Source organism: Drosophila rhopaloa, unplaced genomic scaffold (genome assembly GCF_018152115.1).
Source record: "Drosophila rhopaloa isolate 14029-0021.01 unplaced genomic scaffold, ASM1815211v1 contig_2, whole genome shotgun sequence".
NCBI lineage: Eukaryota > Metazoa > Arthropoda > Insecta > Diptera > Drosophilidae > Drosophila > Drosophila rhopaloa.
The window spans coordinates 18,019,724-18,039,494 of record NW_025335083.1 but is presented as its reverse complement, the minus strand read 5'-3'; the positions used below and the strand labels follow the sequence as shown (position 1 = coordinate 18,039,494).

The window sequence follows — 19,771 nt, the reverse complement described above, 5'->3', positions numbered from 1 at the left end:
AACATGAAGCAATAGTCTTAGACATTTTTGAAAACTCGATTAGAAAACTTAATGAGGGATTCAGAATATTGAGAAAGGACATCCTCTTATTTTTGTGCAGGAGAAATGACAACATGGCTTTACCCTCTATAAGGGTATAATAATGTATAAGGCTCTTTTTAATATTGTATCTGCAGATACGAAACGACCTTAAAGTCTCTCTGTTGGTGTCGCTCTTCTTGTCCATGTTGCCGTTTCTATACCGTTCATCATATTTAACAAGGAGACTTGTAAAAGAAAATATCATGGGCTCTTCTGCTTTGTTTGATAGTTAAGCCACTTTTTATATAAAATCAATTAAAGCGTACTAACGCATACTAGAGCATATTTTATAGCTAATATTAAAGTCTAATTTCTTCAGAATTTCCTTATGACCTAAACTGAAATGCAATGAATAAAAATATTTAAAAAAAGGGATTTTAGAAATTCTATTCATAAAATTCGGCGTATTCTTTGGAAAAGCCGTTCAGAAATATTGCCTTCCTGTTTTTAGTCATTGTCACATTCCCTTGTCGAAGCCGCGTGTGCCACCCCATTCCTATCCATTAAAGTAAGCGCAGTTGTCACACCGAAAGAAATTGTATTAACTACATAAGTGTCAGTTTAGTGTAAAGTTTAGTTTTAGACATTAAAATGTTGAGAGTCTATTTATTAACTTTCAAATTATCTAGCTATTTAATGCTTATTACAATTTAAATCCCTACTATTTTATGGCAATAAATAATGGTTGCTATTTTCCCTGAGTGCAGCTCCAAATGATGCAAGGCAGCTAAATGTTGCGAGAAATTGTTGCGGCAGCCTTTTCTCTTGGTCAGCTTTGCTGTGGGTAACAGCAACACAAGTTGCAGCAGCAGCAACAACAAAGACGCAGCAGCAACAACAAAGACGTTCTAAATGTTACGTTATATTATTGCATGTTGCTGTTGCGGCTGCTGCTGCTGCTGCTGCAGTTGCTGCTGCATTTGCCGTAACTCTTCTGCAGATGCGCCTCGAATTAGGTCTCTTAGCTCTGGGCACTGTTGCAGTAGCATTTGTTGCCGCTGCTTCTTGGTTGTGCTTTTATTATGTAATCAGCAGATAACGGCATTTAATGGCTGAATGAGTTTTCCGGAGAGGAAAACCAGAGAGCAAACGCATTCCGCACGAGCCCGTTTACCGAACATTTTCCTCATCCATTGTCGATAGCTTAATTTTTTGGGCTCTCCAATTTTGTTTTTTTTTTGTATTATATTGCTGGTCAGCTGAAGCGTGGCGCTAATCGATTTCTATTGCCGCAATTTTGGCTTGCCATCAAATTTGAAATTGCCAAATTATTTCACAATTCGTTGTTTTTCCGTTGGTTTCCCATTTTGCAGGTCTTTCGTGGGGCAGCTTAAATTGCATTCGAGATACTTGTTATTTAGATAGAGTTGTTGATTGGATGGTTCAGCCCGAGTGGTTTCGATTTCATTTTCTGCTTATTAAAGTGTCATAATTAACCGTGGGCCAGGTTGAAAAATAAAGCTTGCTCAGGAAATAATCAAAAATATTGTCAACTTTTTTTAAGGACTGACTTAGTTAACACATTTTTTAGGTTGGAATTCTTTTAAAATATTTTACATGCTCACCAAAGTTTTTGTTCTTTTTATACCTAAAAAATATATAATACGATATTTTGTATTTTCAATCAAAAACATATAACAATAAACAGAAAAACTTCCAAGCTTTATCGTCAGTGCACACCTTTTTGTGGCCCCAGGCTTTTTTCTATTGAAAAACGAAGAGCAAAATATATTGGGACCGATCAAAATGCAATGTTCCAGCAACTAATAACAGTAAACGTTGAACTACTGGCCAAGATTGATTCAGCGATTGCCTCACATCATCGTCGTCATCATCATCTCGGCAATCAATGCCGTGGCCCCCATGCCCCTCAGCCCCTCGACTCCCAAAGGGAGAAGGGAGCTCAAATGCAATTCCCCCGACAACTCGGCAGAGAGTTCAGAACGAAAACGAACCCACCCCAGAGAAGCCACTACTTTAAGATCTGTCCGAACGGACGACTCCTCAACCCAGCTCAACTTCCCAACTTCTCGGCTGCCTGAGCGACTGTCTCCACTGACTGGCCAGATCACTCGCATCCACATCCACATCCACATCACATCCACATCACATCCACACCGGCTAAGCAACAACAACAACCTGGGCAAAATCAACAGCGACAGCAGCAACATCAGCTACGTCGACGATGACGGCGACACATGCTATGGGTACATAGCATAAAAATTACTTCCTGATTGTGTTACATGCACCCAGGACCGGTCCCGAGCCCCCCTTCCATCACCACCCTTTACGACTCCCTCTTTCAGAATATTGCTTATTTTTACACTGCAAGGAAAGAAGTTCTGAAAAAAAGTTATGAAAAATACAGTTTTAGAATTTATTAAGTTGTTTATAGTTTTTTGGTTCCATCTATCTATTTTGATTAATCTAAAATTAACGAAAACCATTTATTTATTATTATTGGTTTGCATTATCAAAATCTTGACCAAAATTGAAATATATTTCACAATGGCCCTGGAACATTTTCAGTTTGGTATAAAACTGTGGAAATTTAAGTTAATTTTTTCTTGTTGTAAAATTATGTTTGATTAGAATAATTTACATATCACTATTTCATGGATTAAGCACTGTATTCATATTTTATTGCAATCATTTTATTTCAAGATTTTGAAAGGTATTTATTTTATTCATGTCAATACTTTGAAACAATATTCCTTTAAAAAAATTCATTGTTTTCATTGGGGACATATACATACTCCAAAATTTCGATTGCCCCAATTTTTGCAGTGCACTGACATCATTTCACATTCGTCTCTTGTACATACAAAGTGGTTGCTGCCTCAAGGCTGAAATGGGTACCATGCGTCCAGAACAGGGGGCGAAACTGGGGAGCGGGAGGAACTTTGCGTGGGCCAATCTGCCGGCTAGGTGGCCCTCCCGGTTAAACAGGGTGACCCTCCATCTAGAGCAACAGCAGCAGCAGCAGCAGAACCGAGATCCAGAGCAGCGAGATCTGTATCATTCAAAGTGTCAATGGACGCAAATTTACAAAATGTTTGCTGTTCGTACTCCAGCCATTGTTATGGGCATTTGGCGGTCCCATTGTCGCCCGGCACGTGTCGGAATCTCAGATCGGCGGCTCAAGTTCCGCTCCACTCCCGAATCGGGAATGGTCCATGGTCCATGGATATATGGCTAGAAATCCAGAGTGAAGCGGATGGATGGGTTGGGAGGGGGGAGAAGCGACGAGCCCCGGAGGGCAAGTAACGTTTTTGCCTGTCATTTTTCTTCATGTTTATTTTTTCGCTTACTGCATTTTCTGGCATTTAAGCCCCGCTCTGATCTATCTGTCTTTGGCCGCCAGTTGGCGTTTGCCTTTTGAGCCGGCTGTTTGAGTTTCTGTGTCAGCCCCAAACCCGGAGCACTTGTCGTGATTAGTTTAGAAAAATGTTGGCTATTAATTTGCTGCCTTGAGTAACACTTGTTATTTGGCTTCGCATTTCGCATATAATCTTGTCTGACCGCCTGGTGCCATGTGCGGCCATAGATAATCTTTATGCGCCGCTCCAAACTCCGCATCGGTCTCACAGTCTCGGTCTAAATCTCAGTCGCATTCGCAGGCCCAGAGTTTTAGAGTCTACGAGTCGCCCATACAAATGGGACTTGGACTTGGCTTTCAGAGTTTCAAAGTTTCATAGTTTCAGAGCTGATTGTGCGGGCATGTGCTCTCATATCTAACATGTGTTCATGTGTTGCTTTTTTTGCCACGCTGCCGCACCGCATGTCTTATGAAACGAGTCGAGATTGGTGAACTCTGCCCGGGGGGAACTAGATCAGAAATCACCATTAACGTTGTAGAACAAATCGTCAGAAATATTTTATAACTAATAAAATTATAATGTTTCCTGCAGTGATTCCCAGAAAGTAGGTTACAATTTGTTATTTGTATGCTTAAAGCAAATGTATACAGATTGATCTCTTAAACAATAAAAATATATTCAATGAATTTAAGCCCCAAGTTTATAGAGCAGAACATTTGAAAGAACAATCTAGCATCCTTTACCTTTGAAATTCGAACTTAAAATTGGTTAGATAACCTTTGCCTAATTACTACCATCATTTTTTTAATGAATGTTATTACGTTCCTTAATAAGTACATTATCAGTGTTTCATATAAGCCCCCATCAGATCGCAACTTTATTATCTCCTACATATAAACGCCTATGTACAGACAGCTGGGCCGATCCATGTAGTTGCATAATCACAATCTTCTTCGGCTGTGGCGTGCATCCGTCAGGTTAATTAGTAAAATACCTGGTGACCAGGCACGTATTGCCATTTAAAAAGCATCAGTTATTTTTTTTCCTCCATTTTTCCGTAAATTTTTTTGTTGATTAATCTCCACCTACTGCCGGCAACCGGTCGGTCGCATATTTTTGTTCGATCTACAGTGGTGGATAAAATACTAGAACTAGTCGCAGCCTAGATACTCTCATAAGTAATTGTTATGTTTAAAAACATAAGAGTATTATTAAATACAAAATTACCATCAATATCTATTACGATAATAAGCATATACGTGTTTACCAGCACACCATACAGAAGTCAGAACGTTTAAGTATACTAATATTAGTTTTTTGAGATAAACAAATAAATAATAATTATAAGCCATAAAAAACCGTATCAAAGATAATTGTGTGGTTGTGCAATTACCTACAAAGAATATTTATTACTTAAAGCCGCTTTTCTTGTATTACAAAATTACTAGCTTTTCCACGTTTCCATTTAGCCAACCTACCCCAACATTTTTGCGACTCATGGCCTCTCCCATTTTGGCTATTGTGCCCTAGCCAATCGATTACTTCCTGCATTTTTAAATGTCCTCCCCCCTTGACTCCCGGCAGCTGGCCAAATTAATCAAGCGTGTGCCAAAAAAAAAAACGAGAGAAGAGGAATAAACCAGAAAAATTAAACGAAAAAAAGGAGTTATAAATGAAAAATGCTGGACAATTGCATGGTTCGCTTACAGTGACTAATCGATTTTTGGAATTAAGTTGCGCCGCGGAAAGGAAAGCAAACTTGCAACGGCAGCGTTGTGGATGGGGGAAACTCTGGAAAAATGGTTTGATATGGCCTGGCCAGATTCCAAGACATGCGATTCCGTTGGTTCCATTCCGCTGCGTTGGGTCCTCAATGTCCGATGGCATTGTGGCTCTTTTTGGTCTGGTGGCTATTGATTTTTTACGATCCGAGTGGCCCCGACTAGGAGAAGGAAGACAACGCACTCGAATTGGAAGTATGCCAAGGCGGCGTGCCCACTGTTCACCCTTCTTTATAGCTAGCTTATATGTATGCATGTACATGGAACGTGGAACCCCTCCCCACTCACTACTATATTCCTGGGCAATGTGTCGGCAGATTTGTTTGTTTTCGCATTCAATTCTCGGTCGCTCGATTGGATTTCCTTTGGCTGACTGGCTGGCTGGTTGTGCGTTAGGAAATGTGCCAAAGTTCAATGCACGGCATTGCTCTAGCAAAATTTCGACTTGCATTCCCATAGTTGAGATGCCACTAGAGACGGTCTAAAATTGCGCACGAAAATGCTGCGGATATTGATGGGGGAAAAAGTCTTGAGTAGATGGTCTTGACTTTACATTTGCAATTTAGATCAAAGGCTAAGTCTAAAATCTCAGATGAGAAAAGTAAAAATGTGAAAAAACCATAATCAAATTGTAATATGAATAAATAATATGTTAAATATGTTTTTAATAATATTCCGTATTTTTCAATTCCAACTTATGTATAGCTAAAAACTTTGATATTGAAGTTTTGGAAACACTTTTTATTTGTGTATTTTTCCTTCTTCAATTTTCTTATCAATAACATTGAATGAGTTTCCCCAAGCACATAATGAACACCATCTAATTAAAGTTCCCAAAAAATCTGCTGCATACTTTTAGGCACCCCGATATTTGTCATTATTAATTCACACCCCATAGATGACCCATATCTATTATCATTTATAAATGGATTGCCTACTTTTGGAGTAACTCATTGTTTTATTTGATTTGAAATTAATCGCGATCATCTTCGTCGTTGCTCTGCATATAGTTCAGAAACTGATCGGCCATATGCCAGTACCAATGTAATTTGACAAGTTCCAGACCACCCTTATCAGCAATCCAAATCTGGCCATTCTCCGATTTCTCGATGGCAGTGACAATATTCTGACCACAAACAGATGTCGGTTGGCAGGGGGCATGTCGAAGGCGATCGGCAAATGATTGTCCGTATTCCAGAAAAGCTTTTAGTTCCCTATCCACAAAAACCCTGGTGGGACCACAACAAACTGCCATCACCGCTACTCCGTTTTGGGAATAGTAAAGAGGGTCCTAAAGTTAATATTATTCAAAATAAAACATAGGCAATGCAAAACAATGTATTTTACTCACCGCTAAACTTCTTGTAAACCCAATCACACCGAACTTGGAAGCACTGTAGGCACAAAAAACAGGCGATGGATCCAATCCAATGACAGACGTAACATTCACAATCAATCCGCCAGATCCTCCCATTTTTCTATCCATATAGGGCAAAACTGTGGCAACAGTGTTCATCATTCCAGTTAAATTTGTATTGATGGTAGCAGCAATATTGTTTTCGTCGCACAATGTAGCTCCATTGATCAGCACATCGATGTAGTCCATTTGGACCATCACCTCATCAAAGTACTGTTTCATTTCCTCCCTGGCCATGGTCACGTCGTAGGTCCAAAAAAATATCTGGGTACTCGGCTTAATCGACTGAAGCTGAGCAATGGCTTGGGGGTTCTCTACACTCTGTAAAATGGCCAGTTTCTGAAAATGAAAAATTTGTAATTTATATTCAAATACTTCCTATGCATCTGTTTCTCTTTAAAGAGTTTGTTCTCTTAATAAGCAACTGAAGATAAGGAATAAAAGCATTTAAACGAAAAATTGTTTATCTTATTGTTTAAAATAAACTTCATAGGAGGTTTAATATCAAATCTTTCATTGAAGTATTGTAAGATAAGAAACACAAAGAGTCAAACCGTGAATTGCTTATCTTGTCACTAAAAATAAATAAATACATTTAATATCAAATCTATGTTAGATACACCTTTGGAAATGCCCTCTAAGCATCATTCATTTCAAATATCATTTCAAAAATACCATGACAAGCGAAAGTGCTAAATCCTTCAACGAAATCTAAGCCAAACTGAAACACAAACTAAATTGTTGCAGCGCGCGAAACAAACATGAAAAACTCATTAACTTAATTAGTTTCGACAGCGGCTTGTTGGACTAGTTTCGAGTGCGTTGGATGCTGGGTGGAACCAGTAAGCCAGAGCCCAGATCACAAAGCCCAGAGCCCAGCTTCCCGCTCACTCACCGCTATGTTCTTGGTCATGAGAATCTTGCTGGTCTCCAGTGCAATTCCTCCGCAATCCGCCACATAGCAGACATGCTTGCCCGTCAAATCGAACATTCTTTCCCGCTTTCGACGACTTCTGTTTTCCGACTGATTGGCGGACCAACTGGCCGTTCCTGCCCTGCCCTGTGCCACACCCCTTTATCTATTTTAATTAAATAGAGGGCTTATCACTTGTTTGGATTTCTCAATATTTATATATATTTTTACGTTTTTTTATTGGAGAGTTTTATTATCGTATTAGAAGGAAAGAATGTGAGTGTGCGTCGAATCAGCCTTATTGCCATGCCTGAATATCTAGTGGTTCGCAGAACCCTATGAACTAATTTTATGTGCTTCCGGGAAGTATCACGTTTAGATGCCGGAGTCCCAGTGCTTGGACCACTCGATGGCCTCCAGAGTGCCCAAGTCCAGTTTCCAGATGGCACCGTTCTGGTTCAGCTCGATGGCCTTCACGAAGTTCTCGGCGCAGGCCAACGAGGGCTGGGTGGGATGGGCCAGGAGCTTCTCGGCCACCTCGGGCTCCACATCCAACCAGGAGTTGAATTTGTGCACCAGGGTGGTGCGGGTGATGCCGGGGTTCACGGTGTAGGCGGTCACACCGGTAATGGGGGCCAGTTTCTGTGGATTACATTTATAGAAAGGGAGTTATTTCCCAATCCAAAGAGGTGTTACTTGCAATGGACTTACCGCCAGGGAGCTGGTGAAGTTGACCACGGCGGCCTTGGTGCCGGAGTAGACGGGCACCTGGTAGATGGCATTGAAACCGGTCACCGATCCAATGTTGCAAATGATTCCACCGGGACCGCCCTTGCGCTTGTCCCAGAAGTCCAGAATGGCGGTCGTGGTGTTGACCAGGCCGGTGTAGTTAACGGCAATGGTGCGCTCGATCTGGTGATCGTCCAGGATGCCAGCTCCGTTGATCAGGATGTCGACGGTCTTCAGCTTGGCGAAGATGGTCTTCAGCAGCTTGGTGGTCTCGGCAATGGGCACGGTCACATCGTAGGGGTAGAAGGTGACGGTCACCTTGGGATTGATTGCCTTCAGCTCGGCAATGGCAGCCGGGTTGTCAATGCGGTCCAGGATCACCAGGTTCTGCGAGGGATTACATGGATTAGACCTCACTCTAATGGAGACTACCTCGCTTAGTTACCTTCAGGTCCCGCTTGACCAGCTCCTTGCTGGTGTCCAGGCCAATGCCTCCCAGACCGGCCACGAAAATGACGTTCTTGTTGGTCAATGTAGTCGACATGGTGACTTCTTTAGCTGGCTCTTTCGATCTGTGGCGATGGGAAGGGGACTCAGTTAGTTGTTGGTTTCCACATCGGTTCGGCCCCGTATTTATAGGAAGATCTTCCCTGCAGAAGCTTCGGTTACGTGGAGCTTTTTCATTATCTTACTTTACGCGATCGTCTATTTTGACTGCGACGCCAGCGTTGGCAGCGCTGCCTAGTTTATGGTTTATTTTTATTTTTATTTTTCGGCACACTTCGGTTTGTTTTTGTTTGGGATTTGTACCGGCAAAGCTTTTTCTGTGAGTATGTTTATAATTTATGCCGCACTATGTCTGATGTTTGGAAAATTACTGATGGTCTGCACGCGCTTTGTTTTTGAGATAGCTAACGAAGGCACGGCGCCGGTTAACAGGGGCGGGTTATGTTAAAATGTCTAATTATAGAAGTTAACTAACAGGTATTTTTCGCAGCAATTTAAATTTGCCAAACAATTTTATAATTTAACAGAAGCGATCTTCCACTGACACTGTTCAAAATTGTGAATCTTATCAGATCTAATTATTGGCTGGAATTTTTTTTATTTATTTATTACTCTTGGTGTTTTTATTTTCCCAATTATTTAATAAATTAAATTAAATAAGTCTTCCCATCAAGTGGGTGCCTTCCTTCTTACTTACTTGATCAATTGAGAAAATTTGAAGAAATGCAAGTACTCGTTAGCCGGTCTGCTGAACTGCAACTGACAACTGCACTGAGACAATAATCGGTGTCTTCGACTTTCGCAGCGCCTTAAATAGTGTTCTGCGTGGGTCGACTGCAGTCGACGTCGACGCTAACGGCGGCAGCGGCGCTCAAATAATTTGTAATATGTAAAATGCAATAAAAATACACAAGCAAATGATCTGCAAATAAATGCCGTGTACAATAGATAACGCAGCGGCAGAGAGTGCACTGAGACACATTTCTTTTCCTTTTGGTTAATCAATACAAAGGAGGTATCTTTTATCTATATCTCTTTTATATACAGATTATTTTTAATTAGATTTTCAAATTATATCAAAAAGGATTTTGTGACGGAAAAAACAGGCTTCATTAAAAGCGAAGAAGACAATATAACCCAACAATTTAAGCTCTAGCCGAACTCATAGTTCATATTATAAACTTAATTTTATTTTTATTAAGTGAACATATTTTTGAAAGTGTATAGCCCCTCATACAATATAGTAAGAGCTTTAACCTTGTGAATGTCAAGCATAGCTGGCAAAAATATAGAACGATCCAAGCTTGTGTTGTTGCTGCGGTCACAATTGAACTTCGGCTTAATTTGCATACGTGTAACTCAGATAGAGAGCCCGAGGGATTCGAAGGGGTTGAGCGGCCAGCTGGAGGCAGCGTAGAATCAATCTAGAAATGTAGGAAAGCAAGCACAACACGCCCCCTAAAAGCAGCTCATTAGCAATCTCACTTGTCCGCAACTGCGAGAAGCGACCAAGCCCACTTTGTGGCCGAGTTGGAATAGCGGTTTTAAGTGCAGCCGAACATCAACAGTTAAAAGTTAACCCATGCTGGCATTGAAAAGGGTATATCTAAAACTAATATTTGAATAGGTATTCAAAATAATTTATATTTGAAAGCTCACAGACATTGTAAGCAAGCGTAATGTATTCATGAAATTTTTTTAAATTTTGTTTTGTAATACCAAAATGATACTTATTTACCAGTCGTAACACATTATTTTCTTGCTTATTTAACAAACCGACCGCTTAAACTATTCCCTTAGCCTATCTCAATCCCAAATTAGCTAAAGATAAGAAAATCTTATCGAATAAGTCCCGAAATTTTCCCATACTTGTGTTCTATTCAGGGGGTTAAATTGAAAGAGGGAGGAGACAATGATACGTGAGAAGAGATATAAGCATGCGGAAGAAACAAGCTTTCAATTTGCATATAAATTCAACCAGTTTTCTGATGTGGAAAACTAAACAAATGTGGGCTATGTATATAGAAGTCGGGACTTATATGGCTGCGATCTCTGAAAGCTTTTTGCGGACGTTTAATTATTTATAAAAGAAGAAATCTATTTTTACTTCGTTTATTTCTTTTAATTTATTTATATTAAGTATAGCCTTCTATTGATAATCTTTGGGGGTCGCACTGAGTGTTATCACTAAACATGCATGGTCACTTGGAGAGAGCATGTTAGGAAAAATTCGGTCACTGATAAAGAAGTTCAGCTCGAAATTTCCTTACACAATCAATAACTCATTTTCCGAATTGACCCACTAATCGAACGAGTTGCTCGGCTGCCTTGGCAACTGTCCGGGAAGTAATATAAACAACATCGTATGACTGTTCGGGCCTCCAGACGTTAATTTAATACGGTCTGGACTTGTCTGGGCCACAGTTTTCCTTATCAGCACACGTACCTCACATCTTCGTACTGTTTGGGGCCAGCGCAGCCCGTCGATTATTATTTTTATTAGGTACACTTAGTAAAAAAAAATATGGCACTCATATGCAAATTTAACAAATAAGTATTGAAGCCAACCACTTAAATTTGTTTATTATGTTTCTCAGCTACGTCAACAGGAAAATTATTTATAGATTTATTTGTTGTGTTTTGTATTTTTTAAAAGTTTAGGAAAGCTTTTAGTGCTAACATTTCCTAAAATATAATTATGTAATAATTTACGCTATGTTCATTTTTATATAAGGAATATTAAATATTTAATTTAATTCAACTCTATTTCTCATTTGATTTTAAAGTGGTCAGTTATAAAGTTAACTTAATGAGTATATGATGTCTTGTTGAAACCATATTGCTTATAACGCAGTATTTTCTTATTTCTGATTAAATTATTAGATCAAATCTTTTTCTCCGTGTGCACTGTACGGTGGCAAGTGTGCGCCTTATCGGCTTGGCCCCCAAGTCTTGCCGCCGGTGACATTCAACCTCTGCGGGGGTAATGACGCCAACGGCGTACCTGTCAAAACCGATTTACACTAGCTCCCACACCAGCGCACCGGCACACTCACGCCCATAAGTACGCGCTCGCCAGCATTGAGATGCCGTTCCCCGGGCTAATTAAGCCAGTGGCATTGTCTTCCCGCTGCGAGTGTCTGTGTCTGCCTATTGAAACGAAACTGGGGCTTCTAAACGACGCGGTCTAAGCTGCTTACCTCCAGTATATTAGGGCGAAAGTGGGAAATGTGAAGATCCAGGGGGCTCTGGTGGGGCTGGAGGAAGCCTTGGTGCGTTCTAATATGAATATTTGGGGCGTGCTTTCCGTTGCATCTCGATGCGAACATAATCTAATTTACTATTCCACTGCTTGACCCATTTGACTCTTGGCAATCTCTCGACGGCGAAAAGGAGGAATTCAACCTGGTTTGACGTAATTGAGTGCAGAGAGTCTTTCCCGCGAGCTGATCAGGTTTCCCTGTACGCTTGACTTTACTTTGGGGTCTCTGGGAAAACCGCACAACGATTTCCTCATATTATTTTCTATGGCTCTTAAATAATTAACTAGGTATAAACATTAATGTGTTATACTTATAAATAATTTACAAGTGTTTATGTCCACTGTTATGTCGTATAAATAAACTTTAAGAGCTTATATAGACTTCTTATGTACCATCAAGTCGTGAATATTTTCAAAATAAAAATAATTCCTTATCATCGTTAACATGTTTTTATTGCCTCCACAAATTCTGATCAGCCAAAAGAAAGCTCATCAGATCTGAAGGAAATCGTTACCTCTCACTTCATTAATCCAAACATTCTTGTAGGCCCAAACACCCAATAGATTCGATTCAATATTTATGAATTCAATGGCAAAAAAAAGCGAAGGCGAAAAAAGAATAGTACGAAAAATATAAAGAACTAGAGCGTAAAGTGAGAAATGGTGCTGAGGCTTGATTATTCGTGTGCGAGTTCCCTTCTTCTAGGCCTTATAAATAAAACGCTCGACACACCTCGGCACTCCACTCACACTCACTCCCTCTCACCTGGCCATTGTTGGATGGGGAGAAATCAACTTTAGGGAGTTGCAACTTGCAACTTGCAACTCTCGACTTGCAACGCAATGGGGCAACAGAATTCAACGTCATCTTCGCTGAAGGTTGAGCTTAATTTGCTTTGACTTTTAGCAATTTGCATAAATATCAGACACACGTTGAGTCCTATACCCTTGTGGCTGTTGCACGTTTGTTATGATTCTGGCAACCGACAATAACAATCAGAATCAGATCCAGATCCACACCGAATCAGTGCCAATGCAAAGGCGAAGGCGTTGGGGCTTGGTTACCTTTCATGGGAATGACAACGCCAGAAAATATATGAAAGAACGAATTATAAAGGAATTATGATTTCTGTCGGGGGCGTTGAACATTATTTACCCCCCGAACTCTATCTCTCCTCGCAATTTCTTGCCCCACCTTTTATATTGCAAATTGCGAGCGACAATGCAAATTTGTTCTAGAGTGATGAGATTGGGAGTTAGTCTTACCACTAAGTGAAGATCAAAAAATGATTTAGTTTGAGTTGCGACTGAAATTGACTATATAAGAATTTTGTATAAATTGTATTTAAACATAAGAAAATCATATTTCCATCTTTGAATTGACTTCTAATGGACATTTTCTTTATTTTTGATTTCTAGCGCTGGCAGAGGAGATGGTTTGTTCTCTATGACGATGGCGAGCTAACGTATTCGGTAGATGATTATGTAAGTACTTTGCTGAAACTATTTTATCTTTTATTAGTTAACATTTCTAAGGAAAAATATTTTTTGGATATCTTTTTTGTGATAACAGTCAGTGGTTCTGCAGTAATAACAAATATTAAAAGACAAATAATGATAATAATAATAATAATGGCAAATATGAGATAACAGAGCTCTTTAAATATTTAATTATCCCTCGGGAATGTTTCTGATTACGGCCTTGCTCTTGAAAAATATATATGTTTACTGACCATGTCTTATCGTTAGGCACAAAAAGTGTGCAGCGGGCAACACCAACAAATTTGATTTTATCTAGTCAGCAAATAATTTATGAAGTGAAAGAACTCAAGTGGTTCCTAATTGCCACACGATTTATTTATTACTACAGCTATCGTACTTATAAAATTATTTAAGAATCCATAAAATCAAGTTGAAAACCATAAACTACGTGGCATTTAGCATATCTCGATTTTGAAGACTTCACACAACAGTTTAATATTTATTATTTGGGATTGTATTCACGATTATTAAAATCCTAGAACTATTAATTAGTATAGTTATACATTTTTAGGTGAAAATGAAAATATAAAGTTGAACAAATTTAACAAGGAAATTCATCTCTTTCCGATAGCCCGAAACCATACCGCAGGCGTGCGTGGACATGACCAAAGTGCTGGAGGTGACTGGCGCCGTGGAGGTGACAGGTCATCCCAACTCCATCGCCATAACCGCCCCCGAGCGCGTGACCTTTGTGAAGGGCACCAGTTCGGAGGAGTCCCAGTGGTGGCTGAACATCCTGGCCGCCTTTCCCAAGTCGAAAGGTCGCCACAAGCGGAGTGCCACTCTGCCCGGCGGTCAAGTGGTTGGAAGTCTGCGCCAGTCGAGCAATGGCGATCTAACGCTCTCCACAAAGTTGGGCAATCGGCACAGCTCCTATCACAAGGACACGCTCACGTCCTCGCAGTCGGCCGGCAATCTGCTGAGCACCCTGGATCTGGGTCCCAGCTCCACGAAAACCGGAGGATCGGCACTGACCACCACGCAATCCGCTCTTGCCGACGACGAGGAGGATGACGGTGTGGAAACTGGTGAGGATGTGGACGAGGAGGACGAGGAGGATGACACGGTGCGCAGGAAGTCGAAGACTGTCAACATTGGCGGCCAGGACGAGAACAATCGGAATGCCGGCAACGAGATCACAAATCGGGGTGAGTTCTTTTTGGCATCTAAAATGCGGAAATTTTGTACATAAAATATTAGACGAAAACTTCGTAAACGTTTTCTTCTTATTATAATTTTTCCTATTAAGACATTGATGTATTACCAAAATTAGTTTCGTTAGACTTAAGTTGTAGGTAAGCATTAAAATATTTATTTAAATAACATCTTAAAAAAAATAAACTTTCTTTCTTAGCTAAGACTTATCTGTTGTTAGAAAATGTTTAAGAAATTATGGTTCCATGAGTAACAAACTTTATTACGTAGTCTATAGTAATTTAACTAATTTACCAGTCAGCAAAGCAATGAATTATTGTAGGGCAAATTTATCTTGTGCAATAATGGTGATGAAACGAACTTTTACTTTTTGAAGAAAATGGCTTTCGAGTTTGGGTATCTTCTGCTCTGTATTTTCCACCCTTTTTTCGCGAATTGTCTCCCTCCGCCCGCCCTTTCCCTTTCCCTTTGCCTGGAGTAGAGTTGAGTTCGGTTGGGCCCGTATCGGCTGCTATAATTTTTATGATCATTTATGGCTTGCAGCAATCAAAATTATCAACCACGGCCCAGACGGACAGAGTCAGAGAGTCAGACTCGGCTGAGGGATTGCAGGGATGGGGCTGTTCGGGGATGCAGGGAACCGGCTGATGGAGATGAAGATGGAGATGGAGGGCAGTGCGTGCAGCTAGTTAAAGCCGCAGACACGAAATTAACCTTGAATTCACACACAAACACAGGGACAAACGTGCAGCAGAGTTGGTGGAGGAGAAATCCCCGCCACTACTTAAGATCGTATAATGGTAGGCTTCATAAATTTTCTTTAGATCCCAGCAGACTCTCGCACACACAAACACACAACGGATCGAGTGGAGTTGGTCCGTTGCTGGATCGGTTGGTGGGTCGGTAATTGCAGTTACTGTGAATGTTCTCACATACATTGCTGCAGGATACTTGTTCATGGAAAAATGATATTCACGCTTAAATTATAGTGTGTCTGCCCTCAGATCCGTTGTTGTGCCATCACGGTTGGACCCTTCGCCCAACTCCCTGCTTGCTTGCAAATTCAAGGCTCAGCATCCACATCAAATGGCATTATTCCGTTGATAAATCGCCAGTTAAATACGTGAACCAGTTCGAATTGTTGTGGCCACGAAATGGAAAGCGAAAATGAACTATGCAACTAGACAAATCTGAGGGGCTATAACTTTAAAGGGTGCCGATGTGAAAACCTAAAGACCTTTTGAGAAAAAAACAGACAAATGGGTAAAGAGGGCTTTAAATTCATATAGCTGATTTAGGCCCAGTTTCTTGTCTTCATGGTAAGCTAAAAATAGGTTTTAAACTGTAAATTTCCAATTCTAAGCTTTAAACTTACATTTAGCTAACCGTGAGGATGGTATTTACATTTTATTGACATTTTTTCTGCCTTTTAAATAAATAAACTAAAACCAAATAAATCTGCGTATGTTCATGGTACAACAAATGATCGTAAAAGTTCAGTTGCTAATAGCAACAAATATTACATAGAATTATAAATGCAAGCCATTTGTTTATCCAGACAAATCATAATAATAATAGTTGTTCTAAAGAATGCATTTCATTATTGCACGTACCTGCGGAAAGTACCGCTTCTGGAGGCACTCTAATGGTCAGTTTTCACACTCACATTTGCCACCTTTTTCGATTAGCGGTGCACCGTTGGCTAGTAATGGGTCTGGAGAGGCCGAGATCAGTTACCAGGTAGGACTCTAGGGCATTTGGCTCACCGGCTTCGTGGAGCTGGGTGCTGACACAGACTAATTACATTCCATCAATAAGCAAAATTGTGCGGCAAATGAGGCAATTCATTGGTCGGGCGGCTGCGAAGGGGAGGCGACCACTTTCTGAATGGGTGTTAGGGTGCGGATGTGGGGAAAAGCTCTTAAAATGCACAACGACAAAGATTATAAACTGTCTACACCTAATAGCCGTCGGCAGGCCAATGTCAGGCCGGGGCCAGTTGAAATATTTTCCAAGTCAGTGCCACATGATAGCCCCTCTGGACATGAGTCCGCCAAGACCCTCTCCATCCGTGTGGCTACACAGACACGTGTGTAGGGACTTGTAATGGGCAAAGTTTCACGGCAAAGTGAATAATTACAGTGCAAATAAATCTCGGGGTCTGGTGTGGAAAGGCTCTGCTCTGTGGATTAGTTTAGAAATTTCAACAGCCCCTCGGCAGAGGTGACGAAATGCAGCACTGCAACTTCCCAACCCAACTGGCGATTAAACGCCCCGAAAAAATAAATCCCCAGACAAATCCCAGACCAACAATCAAAGCATCAACCTAGGGCCCATTACAAGCGAACAAGTTTCCGAAGAAGTTGGAGTTTCACAAGAATTAAGTGCAAGATTGTAATACAATGACAAATTGTTAAATGCTAGAAGAGGAGCAGAAGTAACTACTTATGATTGCAACAAAGTAGCTGCACAATTCATTAATCTGTTGCACTGGAAAAAGTTTAAGATCAGCTTGTTATTCCTCACAAGAAATGTTTGAAATACGGTTACATTGGGTCGTTAGAAAATCAAGATGTCTAACGCGGTCCGCTTAAAGTTTAGTTTTGGTTTGTGTTAAAATTTCGAATCAAAAAATCAAAGACTTATAACTTTACTCTCTCTTTACTCCATACTTATTTTCCTCGGTGTAAGTTTGACATAGAACTTGCATTTGAACTATCTGCCAAGCGTTGTTATCGGTGCCTAACCTTCATACTATATCAATCCCTAATTGCGACCCTTTGCAACTTTGTAGGATACCTATAGAGAGTTCCATTAGTTGCGCCGCGAATTCATTATCTTTCTATTGAGGAGTCCCATTATGAGCCACACAGAAAAAGCATGTTAACAAACGTGGTTAGGAGGACCCAACTCCATTGAGGCCGGACAACTTCTGTGCAAATGCAAAATGACAGCATGGAATGGGCCGGGAGGGGCGTCTCGGCAGCTAACGATGCAGGTTGTGCGATTTACGAGCCTGGAGAAGAGAACTCCAGAACACCAGAGCTCGAGAGTCGAACCGTCGGCGGTAGAAGCCCAAGAAGCGGCAGCCCCACCGCCACCATCACCTATAACCAATCAATATTCATAAGTGTAACGACTTGCGAGTAAAATTTATGCAACAAGTTGGGGTCCGGTCTGGCAGGGTTTTATTTTTTTTGTACGGCCAGTTAGAAATTTTTCAAAGTCATCGTGTGAGGGGGCCCTCGGGCACAAAAGAGGAGGTGGGAGGTTGAGGCTGTTTCAACGGGCGGGAGCGATTCCAATCCAAAGGCAATTTTCGCTTTCGTTCGCCCAAAAGGCAGAGCCGGGCAGGTAAATCAACTTGCAATTTGATTATTTATTACGTCTGAGGCGGAGCTTCGCTGGCAAAGTGGGGGAAATATCGGGTGTTCGAGGAGATCGGGAGTTATTTGCAGGAAGCCCGGCCATGATTGAGTGGGTTGTTCTGAGTGCGCTTAATTGTGGCCATAATTAATCAAATGCTGTTAATTAAAGAAATGAAAAAAGTCGCCACCAGAGACAATTCCAAAAATCCCGCAGCTGAAGCACTGAATCTCTCCCCATCCCTTTACGTTGTCTCATGGTCAGAGGTTCTCATCTGCAGGGAAACATAATTATAGGGCTCTCTCAATCAGCAGCGGCATCAAGCCACTTGCCAGCCCATGTATCTGCGAACACTGTTTTTATCAACTTAATTACACTTAGCACCTTACGCGTTTTTTTTTTATGTTTTCATTTTTTTTGCCCCACTGGACTCTGTGTTCCCTGATTTGATCTTGAACTTGAAAGCGCGTAGTAAAAGCCACAATAAATATTAAATGGTGCAAAACACATCAAGGGCAGGCCACAAAAGCGAAACAAAGGGCCACTGATAATAAAGCAGCAAGTGGGGATGGTTTTATGGGCGATTCTGGCGAGGCATCAAGAAACGAATGAGGAATGACCTGTAAACTGGTGAAGAGATCCTCACCTCATAGGGATCTTTATTGCTTACGCCATAGGGTGTCCTGAATTTAGTAGTTTTATAGTTTACATTTTGAATACTATGATTTATGGCAAGCTAACTTGTCAGACGTCCCAGGAGTTCTTTCTTCAAGAATTAATTTAACTTTATGTAAGCCATTATGAGGCTTAAAGAAAGGTTTTTTTACTTTCAAAGTGGATTTTTAAAAATGTACTTCGATTTTAAGGGAAAATTTCTAAAATTAAGAATCTATTGCAAAGAAATAAGGTTCTATCAACATGAATATCGGTATCCAAATGATCTATCATCTGGTTTCTTCTATATTTCAGACTTACAAGTGATCAAGTGATCATTAGTTTGCTTGGCAATAATTTCAGACCCTTTAACATCTTGAACTCCAAACGAACTCATATTTCCTGACCGCACCATCGTAAACATAATGAACCCCATTCGGGGAGTAAACTACCATTGTCCTGCTGTCCTTCGGCTATGTGTAATATCATAAGCATTATAAATTCCATTGCTGACATAGTCCCAGCCCCGAACTGGAACTCGAACCCTAATCGACGTACCGTCGCCAGGGCCACTTTGGTCAGCCTTTTGCTTTTGTGCGATGGGCCGACAAGTCGACCAATTAAAGGCATACCCCGTGCCCATCGCCATCGCCATCACCATCACCACGTAGCCGCCCCGTAGCCTCCCCTTGGCGCAGTTAGCACAGTAACCTTGAACCTGCTCGGTGAGTCAGTCAGTCAGTGCCCAGCTCCGTTTCTGTCAGAGTTTGAGCTGGATACCCATCCCGGGCCGAGGAGCTTTAGCCATGCATCCGTATCTGCAGCTGGAGTTCAGAGGCTGCTGCTGGTCCACCTCCTTTCGCTTTTCGCAACAGCTCAATAATCAAGATAAACGCCGCGGAGCAGCCGAAAAGCGACCAACCAACCTGTTCGACTGACCGAATTGATGCGCACTCAGAGACCGAGATCAAAACCGAGACCTCAGACTCTCAGGTTCAGGTCCATGTCGCTGCCTCAGACGCTCGACTTTATGGCCAGTCGGAA

At 41.1% G+C, this 19,771-nt stretch overlaps 3 protein-coding genes across 4 annotated transcripts in view; 1 reads left to right on the top strand and 2 right to left on the bottom strand.

The window, feature by feature from the left end:
- The window catches only part of LOC108042519 (protein outspread), an 87,523-nt gene that overhangs the window by 61,301 nt on the left and 6,451 nt on the right, over nucleotides 1-19,771 (top strand). For both annotated transcript variants that reach the window (XM_044459791.1, XM_044459792.1), the window contains exons 3-4: nucleotides 13,430-13,495; nucleotides 14,124-14,700. In XM_044459791.1, the coding sequence (XP_044315726.1) occupies nucleotides 13,430-13,495; nucleotides 14,124-14,700 (643 nt within the window). The remainder of the gene's footprint in view (nucleotides 1-13,429; nucleotides 13,496-14,123; nucleotides 14,701-19,771) is intronic.
- LOC108042520 (alcohol dehydrogenase-related 31 kDa protein) lies at nucleotides 5,968-7,603 on the bottom strand. Its single transcript, XM_017120846.2, has 3 exons — nucleotides 7,495-7,603; nucleotides 6,534-6,938; nucleotides 5,968-6,473 (listed from the first exon to the last, which is right to left on the bottom strand). The coding sequence occupies exons 1-3, from the start codon at nucleotides 7,588-7,590 to the stop codon at nucleotides 6,156-6,158; spliced, it is 819 nt and encodes a 272-aa protein (XP_016976335.1). The 5' UTR covers nucleotides 7,591-7,603; the 3' UTR covers nucleotides 5,968-6,155.
- Nucleotides 7,708-9,573, bottom strand: LOC108042517 (alcohol dehydrogenase). Its single transcript, XM_017120842.2, has 4 exons — nucleotides 9,446-9,573; nucleotides 8,687-8,813; nucleotides 8,224-8,628; nucleotides 7,708-8,154 (listed from the first exon to the last, which is right to left on the bottom strand). The coding sequence occupies exons 2-4, from the start codon at nucleotides 8,783-8,785 to the stop codon at nucleotides 7,888-7,890; spliced, it is 771 nt and encodes a 256-aa protein (XP_016976331.2). The 5' UTR covers nucleotides 8,786-8,813; nucleotides 9,446-9,573; the 3' UTR covers nucleotides 7,708-7,887.